Below are 17,118 nucleotides of genomic sequence, written 5' to 3'. Positions count from 1 at the left end.
TGTGCACGGGGAAATGCTCGCAACTCCAATAATTAAACCCTCTCGGATGGGAGCTGGGATTTTCTGGTTTCCACAGCGGTCTGTTATTTTTCCGTGTTTATCACTTCCCCGGAGATACCAGCGGTCACTGGAGATGCTAACATTTATATGGTGAATTACTTACGAAAGAGGAAAGTTTTGTGACTATTAAAGGTTTTTAAGGCCAGGAATCTACCTCTTCATCAGGGCAGTGGGAAGATTTTTGTGAGTTTAAGCAGCTACCAAGTGAACACAAGAAGCAGGACAGGTTTTAAGGCTCTGATGTATGCACACAGGAGACAAAAGTTCAGTGGGGATTTTTATAAACGTAAGCCTGTGTCACTGCTGCAAGCTGCTGACTCAACTGTGTCACCTGCGTGTTTCTCAGAGTGGATCATTTTTTTTCCAGTAACATCATGTTCTGAGGAAGTTTATCATGAAACAAGTATCACGAACAGTCATTCTGAGCAGCAGAACAGCTTTGATATGTGTCGACACGCATCTGACTTTTCTTTGAGCTCCTAACACTATTCATCACATTAAACACTCTGCTCTGCTGGACTCTCTGTTCCTAGTAAACAGAGCACGATTTCTAATTGCCATAATACAGCAAGTTAAAAAAATATAGTATTTTAAAAATAACTTTACATGGTGAAATGAAATACCAGGATGATTCAGATGCCCTAGAACTATTCAGGCCTGAACATTAGGCTGTGGGCTCATTTATTTTAATAACAACACTCAAAAACTCAATCTGCATGATAAACACGATCCTCAATAAAGCCATGATACATAGTTACTATAAGTAAGAATATTCTTTTAAACAAGTCTTAAGTTTAGGTAAGCATTGTGTGTAAATATCTAGTTTTAATTAGTGTATTGCCAAGAAATTATACATCTACACTGTAATTATTTTAGGATCTATGAAACCCTCTCTCAGCTGGTGGTAGCCAAGTGCACCCACCAAGGTCACCCCTGCAGACACACTCGGAGCTGAACCAAGGGAATCTGAAGTGCTGTGGACACAGAATTAGAGGGTTATAAAAAGAAAAGTCCAGTGTCCAGGAGGAGCTTGTGGGACAGGGTCAGGTGAGAAAGGGCATCTTCCCTGTCCCACTTTGCTGAGTAATATGGACACAAACCCTGATGACTTCATCAGTTGGTTCTTCTCACCCTCCCTTCCTGGCACTCCTCCCTCTTCACACCATGGCACTTCTACAAGATTGTGGCTGGACACCATGAAAGTGGAAGCTGTAGAAATATCCGCTGAAGATTAGATAGTATAAATTTGATGTGAAAGTAAGAATGCTGTGCATGGAGGCTAAGTCACAAAAGGATCAGCCAGCTCCACCTTTCCCCACGGGCTTTCCTCTCCCTTCAAAGCTCCTTCTTACACCTCCTCAGCTGACACCACCATAAGCAAATCGCAGTTCACAGTAAACCCTGTGGACATTGTGTTATTCTATTTAGTTATTGTCTTTTCTATGGAATTCTTGGAATATTTTCTCCAGGAGGCTGTTACTCCTCTATTCTCTGTACAGAAAAATAATCTAACACTGATAACTTTTAGTCCCAAGTAAGCTGATTTCTACCAGGTTTACACATTAGTTATCCTTGTGCCTTGAGGAAAGAGATTTTCCACTAGTCACAAAGACTGGGGGTTTGGGTTGGAAGGAACCTTAAATATCCTCTTGTTCCGACCCTCTGCCATGGGCAGGGACACCTTCCACTAGATCAGGTTGCTTCAAGCCCAGTCCAACCTGTCCTTGAACATTTCCAGGGATGGGGCATCCATATCATCTGTCCTTGTCTGTCCCCACATTATGGGGCTCATGACGGTCAGCTGGGGCCACTCTGAGAGATCCCAGCACAGAAGATGGGGATACCCTCATGAGCTTTTCTCCAGCAGCACCTCGGCTGTCTCACCTTGGACAGTAGAGTACCAAGGTAAGTCTCTGGAATAAAGCTTTGATGTACCAGTAGAATGGAAGACAGAAAGGGGTGGGTCTGAAAGCACAGTAATACTTGTTTGGGGACATGTCAAGCTTGCACAAGACCTAGACACAAAACTCGGTGCTTATGGACGCAGATGAGGCCACTGTAGGCAAACACCATGTGCCCAACATGTCTGGATTTAAAGTTCCTTTCCAGGCAGCAGAGTGATCCCCAGTGCAGGGTTACCCCTCATGTGCCTCCGACTGACTCCACTGGGAGTGTGAAGGTACATGAGCAAAGTACTGCACTCACCTAGAAGCAACAAAATCCCCTCCCTGGGTGACAAAGACTCTCTGGGCTCATATCCCAGGCTCTACCAGGCCTCTGCCTCCTCCAAGCACTGAGGAGGAAGCCCCACAGACTTATTGACTCAAATCCCAAGGTCTGATGCACTCAGGGTTAGGCAGGCAACTACATTTGCAGACAGTGGTGGAGAACACCCAGTGTATTAGTGCATAATTCCCCCAGCCAAGTTCCAAATGAACAACAAAAATCCAGTGGGAAAAGACTGCTGGATGTGGAAACCAGCAACAGAGCTCTGCGTGATGAGTGAGACTCTCCTTCCGTTTTATTCTAAGTTTGTGTTTTGTAGGGCAGGATGCCCTGTCTACATTCCTTTATGGACTAAGAATGGACATTTATTAACAAGTACTTGGGCTGACAGCCCAAAACTCTAGACTCCTGGCCTGGGACTGTATGACAGAGGGCCAGTGACCGCCGTTTGTGTGTACTTCTACAGACACATGTTGGTGTGATAGGGGCATTCACTTTCTCAGGTTCAGGCCAAGGTCAGGCCAGAACATGGTCTGAGTTTATTCTCTCCATGTAATCTACTCAGGCTGTAGTCCAAAGAGGGCCTCAGAGTTCACAAATTGTGAGTGCATTGTGAGGGAGTCAAGATTAACAAAGTAAACAGAAGGGGCAGAGAGGGACTTTCTTTGTCCTTAACTAATTTCATGGGCTCATCCCACGTGTGGCAGACTTGGTGGTTCCAGGGGAGGTGCTCAGGGAATTAAGACAACACTGGTGGGACGTCTTGCTTCAGGAGCATGCCTCAAGCAACTCAGACACTTTCTTGGTGTAACAGTTCATCTCAGAAGACCTGAGATGAATCTGTTCCTAGAAGCTGGATTGGGCAGCTAAGCCTATGCAATCCCTTTCTGTGGTAAAAGACTTGACTCTCTAGGGCCTCTAACCAGTTCGCAGCAGTCACTGTCTGTGGCACAGCGTGATACACAGGGATGCAGAAACATGGCAGTGGGGTGGATCATTTCAGACATTCTGTACAGAATACAATCCGAAGATACCATAGGGACTGAGACTTCATGTTTTGGACCATGCTTAGCAGTTTGGCTCGTGACACTTGGTACTGCAACTGACTTCCAAGCAGGCAGAAAGAATAAAAAATGAAGAGGAATTCCACTGACAGAAACTTTATATTAAACTAAAGCAATGCAGGTGAAAAGGAAACCCATCCGTTACAGTTTATAAAGCATAAACATTTGTTTCTTCTCTCTTCCTCCTTTGCTTGCATTATTGAAATGCAGAATTAAAGTCAAAAATAATGATGGATGGATTTTGGAAGAGTTAGAGTTCAACTCAGGATGGATACGATCCCAACATTTCAGATTCTTATCTCATCATAATTGGAATAACTGAACCTCTCTTGTCTGCAAAATTAGGCAAGATATCCTGTGAGAATGGGTGCTTTTCCACAGCAGTTTAGTCCCCAGACACATAAAAGAATGAAAACAAGAACTGGAACAGAACATTTTCAGTTTTGAATAATGGCTTCATTTGGGCAGTTTAGAACTAAACTTCACTGGAAGAGCTGAGGAGGAAGTTCTCACTGCCAGTGTGCCCATCCCTAGAAAAATTCTTCCACAGAGCACATAAATACTTATCTAAAATGATAATTTATCCAAAAAGCTCCCATTCTGTAGAATTCAAAAGAAAGACAGAATGGGAAGAAAGTACACTCTCCACCTTCCCACCCTGAAGAAATCATTCAACAAAGTCCATGTGCCCTGTTAGAAACACCTTTGTTCTGAGGAAAATCTGTCTACTTTGACTTATCAGGATGAGCAGGAGAGGGGTTGTTGACTTCCTCCAGCAGTAGAATCTCAGGTCCAGAGCAATTACAGTGTTAGCCTGAAACATCTCAGTTTTAAACCTTCCTGAGGTTCAACACAGAGAGATGAATTCTAAGATGACCCGGTGTCTCCACTGATTACAGAAGGACAGTGAGGATTTTAGGTTCATCACTGGTATCTCATTTTAATGCCTAATGTTAGATGGGATGAAATCTAAGCCCTAGTCCATGTACCACATCAGCACAGATCTGGAAGAAAACTTGCTTTCCTCCCCATACCTACCCCAGGCAATATCTCTTGACATTCTCCACCCTTACAGTTTTATCTGGCTACTTTTTGTTTGTTTGTTTTTTAAATTCAGAAGACTGTAAAATACAAGCGTTGCTGAGTTATTCTTGCGTTCCTGCCCTTCATCTAGTTCATTTGCAGGAGGGAATAATGGTCTGTCACCAAGGTAAATTCACTGCCTGGCAGATAATGCCACAGTGTTTCTGCTGCCCATTTCACAGTAAGACATTCTTTTTCAATGATGTTGCATCTCTGTTCTCGTGGGAACAGTTTATGGCTGACATAGCAATAGTAGTAATAACAACTTACATTTATATCGTACATGGGATGATCTTTACTTCTCTCTCCTTCTAAGAGTGGAAGGCTCCCAGTCCTACTGCAAATACATCCTTCCTGGTTATGTCAGACAAAAACCTGGATTCACTTATTCTGGGCTGCCTCATTCCTCAGCTGTTTACTCAGGTTGTCATATCCTTCCCATGCCATTTTGTTATTGATTTAAATTGAGCCGTGGGCCACTACCCAACCACTGCTCTAAACCTTCACTCACAAAAATCTGTGGGGATCCCCTCTTTGCCTCAAAACCACAGCCACCTCATTCTGTCAAGCTGATGTCCATTCTCTCCTGCTCTTCACCTCTTCCCTTCCTCCTGCAGCTCCAGCTCTGGCATGCTTGGCTGTACAGTAAAATTGGCTCCCCTCTGTACAGTGTGGGGGACACGGCCAGCTCTCTGCATTCTGCTGTTGGAAACTTCCTGAAAGTGAATTCCCTGATTTTAAAAATCAGGACTTTGAGGACTAACATGTGGGAAAATTGCAGGAGGTCTGCAGTGCAAAGCTTGTCAGGTGGGGACACCCCCCAAACACCAGCAGGTTTTCAGATGGGGATGCAGCTGTCAAAGAGCCTTCTGTTACAGATAAGATCTTAAGAGTAAGGAATTAAAGTAGAAAAATTACAGGGACAGAGGTCTGGATTCTCTGTGAGTGAGTGGTACAGCTACTTAACTAGTATCCCTCCCTTATGATCCTGGGAGAAGAAATGCCAGCAAAGGATTTGGCCCATAGTGTGCTGGAAGATGGTGTTGACACCCTTGTGTCTGGCAAGGGGACACTGGGGGGAATGCTGGAGGTGCCAGCATGGGACTGTGCTGTGACCCCATGGGAGGGCACCCCACAGCCAGAGTTGGGCTACTGGTCATGTGTGAGAAAAGAGAAATATTTGGATCCCCTGTAGCATCCCTATCTTTTCCTTGTGCCTCCTTTCTCTAGGGAAGGGAGCGAGGTGCCAGCTCCTCATCCCAGAGTGTGGCTTACAGCAGATCCCCTTGCTTCAAGTGTAAGTGAGGGAGGGTGGGAGGTAATGATTAGAGACACTCTAAAATGATTGCATTAATTGAATCTTATGAAAATGGAAAACAATGGCAGTGGGTAATAATAAAACCCTACAGTAACGATGTACATCTCTTGTTTACTAGGAAGTGCTTCACTGACTACAGATTTACTCTGGGGCACAGCAGGGAACTTTTCTCCTTTAAATTTAATCAGCCCTTTTTTGCCTTCTTTTTTTTTTTTTTTCTTTCAGAGACAAATACCAGCTATCAGATCTGTGTTTCCCATCCACTCCTAAGACTCCTCAGTGCAGTGCCTGGAGGTGATAGTGTGAACTCACTCAAGAATGTGAAGGCATTTTATAAATCATTTGGTTTCAGCAGGAGGGGGAGAAAGGAGAAGGCAGAGGGATGATATAGTTTACAGCACATACTCAGCAGTAACTCCCAACTGTCAAACTTCAGCATTTTCTTCAGTTGCAACAGTGGTTAACAAAAAAATGTTAAGACAGCAGACATGAAATGCACATAGTAAGCAGCACATTTAATCAACTGGCACCTTCCTACCACCCCACCGCCAAAATCTATCCGGACACTATCACAGCCTACGAAAAAAGTTGTATAACTGGAGATAGGGCACTGGCGGGAGAAAAAAGAGCACAAATGAGTAACATGAACTGCTGTAAACAACTTGCGGCGCCTTTTGTGTGGCAGATAACAGCAGAGTTAAAGGAGTGTGTTTACAAGTATGGCTCTCTCACCTCACCTTCCTCCTGCCCCCTTTTGCCATGCTCCCTATGTTGCTCCTGGGAAAATATTTGCAAACCATTGCAAATAAAAATCTCCTTCTCACTTTCCAAGAAACAGATCTGGTATTTTTCCATTTCGGGCCAGGTCTCAGAGGGGATTTTACTCTTGCAGCTCTGTGAGAGTTACCCTAAACTTTCTTTCCAGTTCCTAGCTAGCAACTTCTGCAACTGAAAAACAGTAACTATTTAGCTACAGAAGTGATGATGGTTTCTCTAGGAGCCTGGTCTCACTAAATTGCACTCTCTGACAACAGCAGCAGTCCAGCACACAGCTTTCAGGAGCTGTGCTTTGCTCTCCACATGCACTTCCTTGCTGATGTACACAACTTCAGGTTTACAAAATCAAGGCCACTTGGAAAGCACCTGATAAACCCACGAATCTGCAGCAGGCGCAGACAATACAGATTTTTTCTGAGTGTGCAAACCAAGTATTAGTATGAAGGTTGGGATCCATTTGAACGAAAACCACCATGATTCATCCGAGCACCACACCACACGCTGAAACCAGGGGAATGTGTGAAACGACGAGGCACATTTTCATAGTGTGTATATATATTTGAAAAGGTCTAGAGTCAACAGAAGAGCTCCTGCTTCGGTCAGGACGTCAGAGTAAAAGAACACACGAGCATGAGCGGGAAAACATGATCCCTTGTCAGAGCTTGGTGGTGGCCTTGTGCTCCTCTTGGACATTCCCATCTGGATGAACCAAGTTTAGGTGCTGGCAATTCAGATACAGTGAAGGATGACTGTGTAAGTAGGAGGTAAAATATGGTTTGTTATAAAGGCTGGGACTCAAGTTGCAGGGGACCTCTGATGCTCCGGGTAGACTTGCTGGGCAGCAGAAAGACATTCCCCCTTGGATGTTGGGGAAGGGTAGCCTGACACCCACCCACCCACTGCTGTCACTGCCTCCACCTCCAGCCTCCATCCCCTTCTGATTCCTGCAGCCTGCATAGTGAGAGAGGCGGTGCCTCACCAACTCATCTGCACAGCACAGCTCCCGGGACACATTTTCAACTTCCAGTGGTTTGACCACAGAAGACAAAATTTTGGCCAGGGACCACTTTTGCTCACAGGAGAGCAGCGGTGAGCCAGGCTGGATTTTACTGTTGTGATCTCTGAGTGGAGGGTTCCCACTCACTGCCACAGCCGACTGGCACTGCCACAAAGATACCACCTAAATAGATGTAAAGTAATGAATACTTCGGGTAAGCGACTGATTTCAGAGGGTGCTTTTATCCACAGGCCCTGTATTTATAGTTCAAGCCTTTTCAATTAATACGCACACCCTAAAAGAATTAAACTACTAATTATCACATTTTACTGTGGTTCACAGAACTTTCATCAGATCTAGTAAATGAAATCACGAGTTCAGCAGAAGAAGCTTTACTGCGCCAAATTATGTCAAGGGTATATCATGTTGATAATAAAAGATCACTTGGTTGGAAGCCTAACCTAGAAGGTTGGGGAGGCGTAAAAAGTTCACATTTTGGATCATGCTGCTCTGGTGTGGGCGTTTTGTGTTTTTTTTCTCGGTTATTGTGGAAGGCAATTTTCCTGCAAGTAAAATTTTCCCTTTGTCTTACATTACCAAGCATTAGGGAATTTTTACATAGAAAGACAAATAGATAGGTTCGGAGAGTTTTGTTTTGCAAGTTAGACTTTGGCATCACATCCTCTTTCCACTAATAAACTCTCCTCTCTACTCGACAGAAATTAAAATGAAGCCCATACCACAAATGAAGTCCTTTCCCTAAGTGCCCAGCTTCTTGGTGGGCAAGTGTGGTGTTCCAAAGCATCCTTCAGCCTGTGGTCCGCTCCGGCAGCCACAATTACTCTGACTCAACCCAGCTCTCAGCTGTTAATTAAACAGCAAGTCTCTCAAGAAGATAGGAAAAAAAACAATTGTAATGAAAACTAGAGATTGCTCTCAGCTCCAGCAGCTGAGTCCAGGACACTGGACTGGCTAAAGTGAGGCACCTCTTGCTATGCAAAGGTGGAACACGGGTAGAAGGGGATGCCATGGCTGCTGCCATGAGGAGGGGACAGTGACCTGGCACTGAGGTCCTCTCAAGGCAAAGAAAATCCTTGGCCCTGCAGAGGGAAGCTTGGGAGCTTCCTAGGAGGAGGCTTCTATCCTTCCCATTTCAAAGCTGCCCTCTAGATGGCCCTTGCTGTTATCTCGTGGATAAAGATTCATGGAAAGGAATGGAATGGAGCAACAGAATAAAAATGTATTTTGAAAAGACTTAGAATAATCGCAGCTGTATTTATGCACCTTATCCACTGGAAAGGTTCACTGCCTTTTTTCTGAACACACACAGGGAGAAATAGAAATATATACTCAAGCCACATTTTTATTTCTCCTTTCCTTTGCAAGCATTCAGCCACTCCAAGTGTAATGAACGTTTCATGTCTTTCAAGCACTGCTTTGTCATGCTATAAGCATTCATTTCATGCTTTGAATATTTCCTGTCACACTCGCCTTGGATGAATTTTTTGTGGGAATGCTTTGCTTGTGAAGGTTAATGGTTAGCAGCAGTGAAAACTGAGGTCCTCTGTTAATCCCCAAGTCTCAAATGCTGCAGGTCACCAATGAGGAAGGGTCTCCAGTGGCCCCAACAGAGGTGGCACAACTGACCCTGACTGACAACCATGGATCTTGTCAGATTGATAGTCAACACCCTTCACAGTTGCCATCACTGGGTCCCCTGAAGAGAGTACCAGCTTCTGATAAGCAGGCTAAACCCTGAGCCTATCAGAGGGCCCATTAAATCCTGGAAATGGTGTAACTGTGCCTCACAATTTGGACCACAAAAGAGAATATGGTAATACAGGGAAAAATTGTGTTTTCTTTTCTAATTATTCAGATGTTTCTTCATGGCAGTCATTAAACTGTCTGGGAAATACACCTGGATGCTGCAAAGTTTCACTTCTAGACTATTATGGTTAAAATACTATATTTCTAGTACTTGTTGGGATCTATCTGTAATGAAATAAGATGAAAAAAATGCAAGACTACATTACACATAAGTTAAATTTATAACCAGACATATCTGCTTTTGTTTCCTTGGGAAACGCTGGCTCTCAGAGCTGCCTACATGCACTCTCTCTCACAGGGTGATGAAGTACAGGTTGGACCTCATCAGACCTTTGGCTGATGGGTCCTGTTAGAATCAACAGCCCATCCTGTCCAGCTCACAGGAAGGTAGAAACCAACCCCACCAGTGCTCCCCAGCTCGGCCACAGCTTCCAAGCCTGGACAAATTTCCCCACTAGTGTTCCCGGCAGACAACATGATCCATAAGGGTGCAAATCTGTTCAGAATTTGGTCCTGGCAAGTTACAAAGGTGCAAACAAGCTGACATCACCAGGAGCTTTGACTTCAGCGCCAGTGATGAGATTCCTTATTGAAAATGCTAAGGGCTTTTTTTTTAAAGCTTTTTCTGAAGAAAGTTAATTTTAGATTAGTCCCTCAGGCTGTGATAACTCCTCAGCGTGGCTCTGTAAACAAGAGAGGAGAGTCTTCTTGCATTTATAAGATTCTGATGCAAATAATCCCATGAACAAGAACACTAATAAAAACTGCTGTTACTGTATTACCTCCCTTGCAACTGTAACTGATAGAAAACTTTCTCTGCAAGGCTCAGTTATCTGCTGCAAATGAGGTGTTTCAGGAATGTTTCAGTCATCTGAGACCATGTATTTTTTAACAGTACCAGTTTCAGCACTGTGTATTCAGAGAACTGCTGGTGTCTGTGCACTCCTCAGGTGGGAGCTGAGGGGCTTATCCAGAGAAAACCAATCCCCCAGACACCTCAAGGACCTTCCTGGGGAGTTGGCATCAAGTTCAGTCACAGCTGCGAGAGCCTGTGAGGCAGCTGGACTCTACCTGAGGCTGTGGGGACAGGCATGGAGGCATGGCCTGAGCAAAGGGTTGGCCTTGGAAGGCAGAATGCTTCTAACTGTTAAAAATTCAGCTGCTGAAGGAATTAGAGGTCTTTCAGCTACCGTTTAACTTACACAGTAGTTGAGTGATGGGGACAACTACAAAGAGCAGTTCTGCCTATCTCAGCTTCAGAGGAGGGTTTGAAGTGTGAATTCTGCATCCAAAAATGCCCAACCCTCGGGCCAGGTGGGCATCAGTTCCACTGGCTGAAGCCGCCACTGCACGGAACACAAAGGCCAAGTTTTGGGACCAGAAAGAAGCCATTCTCAGAGGGACTGGACTCTGCAGCCTGTTAGTTAGGGCAGAGAGGTCTTTCTACACATAATCCCCTCCTCCCTTGCAGCCAAAGCTGTATTATGCCTTCCATGACCAGCTTTGCCTAGAGAAGAAGAAAACAAAACTTTTCTTTGCATATGTTCTCACTGTTGCCTTCTCTTTCCTTCACAGCTCAAGGAACAGAATTTTTTCCTTTATGGTTTTAGGCATGAAAAGTAAGCATATACTTACACATTTTTTTAAGGTTTCATACTCAAGTCCAGCCCTACTTAAGCAAAGAATTCACAGATGATATTTACAAGTCCAGTGTAATTACTGTGGGCTTGAAAAACGAGTTCTGTGAGTTACGGTGCATCATTGTTTTGCTTTTTTTTTTTCTTTTTTTTTTTTTTTTTTTTAATGTTACAAAGAACAATGTGCCTTTCATTTCCTGCAGTGCTGTTAAGGTACTTGCAGCTCAAAGCAGCAAGAATACATTAAAGCTAAAAAGCATTTGGTTTGGGCATTAAACATTTTTATTTTTTAGAAAAATGCCTCTCTCTCTCTACAGAAATTGTTTGAGCAATGGATTTGGCACTCTTTTGCAATCAGCTGTAATAATGAATGCTGCCTCGCTCACTTGAAATGGGAGAATTTACCGACTTCTTTAAAAAGAACTTGCTAATCTACAATTGAAGTGCTGTGCTACCAACTCTGAGTTACCAAATCACAATCCCACCTGCTCGAGAGCCATCAGTAGCCTGTCGAAAATGACACAGCATTCTCCTGCTTTCACAGCACACTCAGTGTGCACCTTTACGCTGCAGTTATTAATTCACCAGTGCCACCGCATCAAACACAAACATTACCGTGTGAATGCCTGACATCCATTTACTGACAGCAGCAGCAGAGTTCTGTCCCACAGTTATTAACCACTCTGTGCTACATCCTCCCTGCCTTTCTCCAGAGTTAAAGTCCTGCTGGAGCAGAGCAGGATTTGACTTCTAATACTCTCTAAAAGCTAGAGTCACAAATATCCTCACTTTGCAGACAAAAAGAGCAAAAGGTTTTCCTACAAAAGTTTAAAATAATCCTACTTGCAAAAAGAAAATCTATCTGATAGCTGTTTCCACAACTGAAAGCAAGAATAAAAGCCTGAGAGAGAGTCCACAGCAGTGCTGAGCTGGGAATTCAGTTGTTCCTGATCCACAGGCATGCAGTCACTTCACTACATCAGACAACCCATTTTGTCATCCTCACTTCACTGAAAAACTAGTTTGTTTATAAAATGCAACACCAAATCAGTGCATTTAACAAGTTTTAAAATCAATAACCTTTTTTTCTTTTTGATTGGGTGAATTGCAAAATCACTTTGCAATGCCAACTGAAATGAAGCTTTTACATACCATTAGGCAACTACAAAAGTGGGGAATTTTCCACATGGGTGTTCCACCCAGTTGGTCAGAAAAAAAACTCATTTGAGCAAAATATCAGGGCATCAGAACATGCTCCTGCCTTTCAGATGAAGTTGCTGGCCTCTTTCAACATTCCTCCTGCAAATCTACTCACCCATATAACAAACAGAGAAATTCTGGGGTTTCTGCCTCTCCCTAAAAAGCTCTTTCCCATGCTAAGGGAGTAGTACTGTGCACACCCTGTGGATATGTGTTAGTTTTACCCCCAGTTCCAGGACAAAGCATCTGGACCTTGGACCATGCATGCACCAATGAGCCCAGTCTCGCCTGCATGTTTGCCTTTCATGACCATCAGCCTAGGTGTCTCTCTCTTTCTCTAGGAAATAATTAAATGTTCAATATTTCTCTAAATTTTTGCATTAGTGATCAGGTAAGTGACTGCCTGAAAACTGTTCTGGCTTAATGAAGGCTGAAGGAAAGGCAAGAATTGGTGTTGAAACCACCACTGAGAACAGAAAATGTCACCATCTTCTGTGCCGGTGATGATTCTGCTCCAGAAAATGTAACTGTAAAGCCCACTAGAAAAGAAAAAGGAGTGGCTTTAAAGAAGAAGAGCTTTTTTTCCCATGAACTTCACTTTAAAGAAGGTTAGATATACAGGCTTTCCAAAACAACACATACAATTTAGAATGATAAATTAAAATTTGTAGTAGGAGGCCTTCTTTTTCAGGGCTGTATAGTTGACCCTTTTGAACCTACATTACTCAAGGTATGCAAAATATATGTGTATAATAAATAGCTCTAGAATTTATGGAGTGGAACAGAAAGGATATTAACAGGCAAGTAGAGAGGCTGTATAACCCTCACAAGGCCTTTAAAGATTTATTTTTTTAAAATGAAGGAATGCATGCATGGAAAAGGTAGTACTGAATTGATACACTTCTTTGTGCTTTCCAGAAACACATGCAAAATGCTTCCAAATCTGCCCCCAGTCTGGTCATTCCACTGTTGGCATCAGTGGGAATAAGATTATTCACGATACTATTTTTCTTTGATTTAAAAAAAAAATAAAACATTCCTCTCTGTGTGGGCTCATTCTTACCCTCAGTAAAATCAATTACGAGCCTCCCATTGACTCCAGAGGGATTTGGATCAGGCCCTGTGGAAGTGGGTCTACAGCAAGTGTAGAACAACGCAGTTAATATGATTTATTGTGTCCGTTTCTGTGCATGCAGTTTTTCATTTTCTAAAGCCTGCAGTTTTGCTTTCATCCTCACGTTCAGGAGATAAGAGCTGCAGATCTGTGTTGATCTACACGCCGGGTACCCTCGAGCTGGGGGCTGTGTGTGCTGGGAATGAGCTCAGTGTCTGCCTGGGGGGAACAACCCCTTTAGGGCCAACACACTGGTACAGAAAATCTCCCACACAGGCAGTGCAAAAGGTGCGTAATCAGTGAGGAGGCTGCTGCTGTGGTGGGGAAAAAATACCCTTTAGTAAAACTGAGAAAAAAAGAAAAACCTTTTCCTGTTTACTAAAAAAAAAAAAAAAAGAAAAAAAGTACCTTTTGCAGCTCACCAACAAAGTTCAAAGAATTCACTAAAAGATTGTTTTACAAAGAAGACTCAGGCTCCAAATCAGAGATATTTCATTTCACTAGGTTCTACAGATTTTACATTATTAAACACTGACATTGCTGCTTTTCGGGGCAGTTGTTGAGTAACAGTCTTCGTTTAGACTAAGAAACTGCAGGGTAAGAAGAACTGAGCTTTAACAGCTGTGAAAGAATATTATTTAAACACAAAATAATAACATGCTTGGTGCCTAATACATTCTAAATTAAAATATGATTTAATAAACACAGGCAACATATTCCCCATAAAAAAAAAAATCGCAGAATTGGCAGAACAAAAATCACAGTTTAGTCAGTTTTTCTCTTAACCTTGCAATCCTTTGGCTACAAATTAGAATTTCTGTGAAAAGGATTGATAAGGGAAATTAGGCACTGTCTTTCAGAAACAACAGCAATGTTTTAAGATGGTATGTTTAGAGATGAACAGCACAAAATCTATCAAAATATGAAACCTTTCATTTTTAATGGGAGGAAAATATAAGAACCCCGAAAGCCAAAATCTTACCAGGCCAATGAGCCCTATGTTCTATGTCCTATGATACATGCTGTTAATTTAAAGGTTTTTATGTTCCTAAACCTCTTCTTCTCCCCTTAATTTTATCTCCTATTGAAACCCTAATCCAAAAGCAGTCTGGATATAAATGCAGTCCTTGAGCTTCACTCTACCTTGTTCAGTTGCTAATGAAGCCCCCAAAACACACAGAGAACTCATATACAGATGAAGGGATTTAAGGCAAAAGCAGTTTGTTGCTCTGAAAGGGAAATCACAGTTTCATTATTATAGATACAATATTTCTGCATGAATTTACACATTCCAAAAATTGTGATAGGGTTCAGAGGCATAAACCTTGACACAAATTCTTTTCTATAAATGCAGAGTAGACCCCGGTACAGTGGATCCCCTAATCTACATTTAGGCCTTACAAAAAACGCCTGGTTATGGATAAGAAAAGTCAAGAAAAACTACTAATACTAATGACTTTCACTTTGGGAGACATTCTAAGCCCTAAACATCAGTAGTAAAACAAAACTCAGTTGCCCATGGGCCAACAAAAATCGTTGAGGTCTACCTTAGTTAAACACAAAAAGGAAGAGAAGCAGATCCATTACACACATATTTATCCTTTCACATACAGTCCCTACAGAAATTCACTATTATTGAATGATTTTTTCTCAGGCTGCTTTACAAAGCAAGCCATTGGCTCAGTAGAAGCTATTGCTTCTACTTTAAAACTGTCCCAGTCCAAAAGAACACGAGTGTTCCCCAAAGTCACAGTCCTGCTGCTGCTTCCAAATAAGCTTAAGTGGCTGCCACCTGAAACCACGGTATTGAGAACATGGAGAGAAGAAGGGGCAAGGACCTATAGTTGAGACTCCCTGACCTGTTTACTCATGGTATCTACAACCTTTAAAGCACTGTGGTGAAAAAATACAAACTATGGTAACACTTGTATCAGCCCTGCAGTGGCACCTGCCTGAGCAAGTACTTCAGTGTGTCATGTGAGAACATCAATAAACAAAAAGTAGTTAAAAGCACATAGATAAAACCAAAAGTGGTGAAATGCACACCCCTAAGAAGGTCCTGACTCATGGCCCAGGGACTGAAAGCCTTTGCTATGTAGGAATAAGAATAAGGGTTGCATACAGCAGGCTCTGTAATAGCATCTCTCTAATTAAAATTATTTTTAAAGGAAAAAAAAAATTCTCTTTCCAGGACTGGCAAAACAAATGCTACCTGAGATTAGTGAATCAGTAGCATTTTAACTATGAGGAGAGTGTACAACCTCTTTGTAGCTGTCCTATGTCAATTATTCTGTCAATTATTAATATGAATAATCTTTTTATATTAGGCATGGGGGAAAAAAATCTTTATAAACTATGGGCTGTTTTAATATCCCAAAGCAGGAGCAGCAGGTAAAAACTTACCATTTTCTGGCTGGTCCTTAATATCAGCTTCACTTGGCTGGCTGGGACTTTCAGATTGACTTGAATCTGAAAAACATAAAATACAGCCAAAAATTACAGGGTCTGCTGTGGAAAATAGATCAGAGGCGCCAGACTTCCTCAAAAGGTTGAGAGTACAAACTAAGGACAGGAGTGTTGCACTAGGACATGATAATGCAAAAGTCCCGTGCCCAGGTAATATGTTTGTAAGCAAAAAAAAAAAGGGAATCTTGTTTACAGTGCTACACAGAGCGCTTGGGGTGTGTGTAAGCATAAATTAAGCTTTGAGAATCCTTCTTTTTAAAGAAGGCATGTTTAAATTACTCTCCTACATGTTTTTTAAAATGCAGCCTCTATGTTGTATACAAACCAGAGCCTTACTCCAACACATAGTAAAGTCTCAAAACATATCTTCAAGCAGGCATAGAAAGGTAACTAAGCAACCCCACAAAGTCGTGGAGATTTTTGGCTACACATTTCTGGAACAAAATCTGCAAAACTGAGAAAAGAGCTGTTTTTTGGCGTACTTTCGCAGTGGTTACAGTACTGCAGGATCCCTAAAATGTACGGTGTTGGTGGTGATCTGCAGTGGGATAAATGAGACCAGATACTGGATGACCTGCTTTAGAACTTGTGTAAATAATCCTACAAACTCTCAGCTAACACTCTCCAACAAGCACAATTTATTTGCCTAAAATAATATATTTACTTGTATGTGTAAATGTGAGTGTTTTGAATTTTTTACACTTTATTAACTCTACTTTATGTGAAGATGATTGCTCTTTGGTCCAAGAATTATTCTTAGCAGAAGCTTTAGTCAAATAATATTTTCCTTCTTAATTATTTCTGTTGCTATGAATTGGGGAAAAAAGGGTCCCTTTACCTGTGGGAAAAAAATATTTTTTTAAAAAATCCCTCAAATTACTGTTTTTGCAATTAATACAAATTTTTTTCTTTCTCCAGAAATTGTTCTGTAATTTACTGATTCCATAAAAAAGTTTTTGCTGTGAAACAAAACTCAGGCAATGAACCCACTTGCTACTGCCTCAAACCCACTCCTAATCGTGACAAACCTATTTTCTGACTTCACCTTGACTTTGCAGAGTTTGGAATTAGCTGTCTGAAATCTGACCACATTTCAGTGAGAAGTCAATGCAAGATCAAAAGGTCACGACACTTAACTGTGATTAAATTGAAAATCTTACTTCTATTGCAACAGAGTCATAACACCACCCCTTCTTTTTCTTTGAGGTATTAATAGCGCTGGAAGAAGCAGTACTACTAGTGACCTTGGGTCAAGCAATGCTAATTTATTGCTTTAAAAAGGTTCCTTGCTTTTAAGCAAATGAAGATTTTAATTACCACAGAGCACTATAAAGAAAATGCCTATTTTA

General features: G+C 42.1%; 1 protein-coding gene across 17 annotated transcripts in view; it reads right to left on the bottom strand.

Moving 5' to 3' along the window:
- Nucleotides 1-17,118, bottom strand: part of NFIA (nuclear factor I A) — a 353,253-nt gene that overhangs the window by 100,604 nt on the left and 235,531 nt on the right. For 16 of the 17 annotated variants that reach the window (XM_050306547.1, XM_050306545.1, XM_050306546.1 and 13 more), the window contains exon 3: nucleotides 15,707-15,772. The exons of the other annotated variant lie outside the window; for it this stretch is intronic. In XM_050306547.1, the coding sequence (XP_050162504.1) occupies nucleotides 15,707-15,772 (66 nt within the window). The remainder of the gene's footprint in view (nucleotides 1-15,706; nucleotides 15,773-17,118) is intronic. 17 annotated transcript variants of the gene reach the window in all.

The sequence above is a fragment of the Myiozetetes cayanensis genome, unplaced genomic scaffold (genome assembly GCF_022539395.1).
Source record: "Myiozetetes cayanensis isolate MyiCay16 unplaced genomic scaffold, myiCay2020 scf12, whole genome shotgun sequence".
Taxonomy (NCBI): domain Eukaryota; kingdom Metazoa; phylum Chordata; class Aves; order Passeriformes; family Tyrannidae; genus Myiozetetes; species Myiozetetes cayanensis.
The sequence above is the reverse complement of the archived record's forward strand: the minus strand, read 5'-3'. Positions and strand labels throughout refer to the sequence as shown.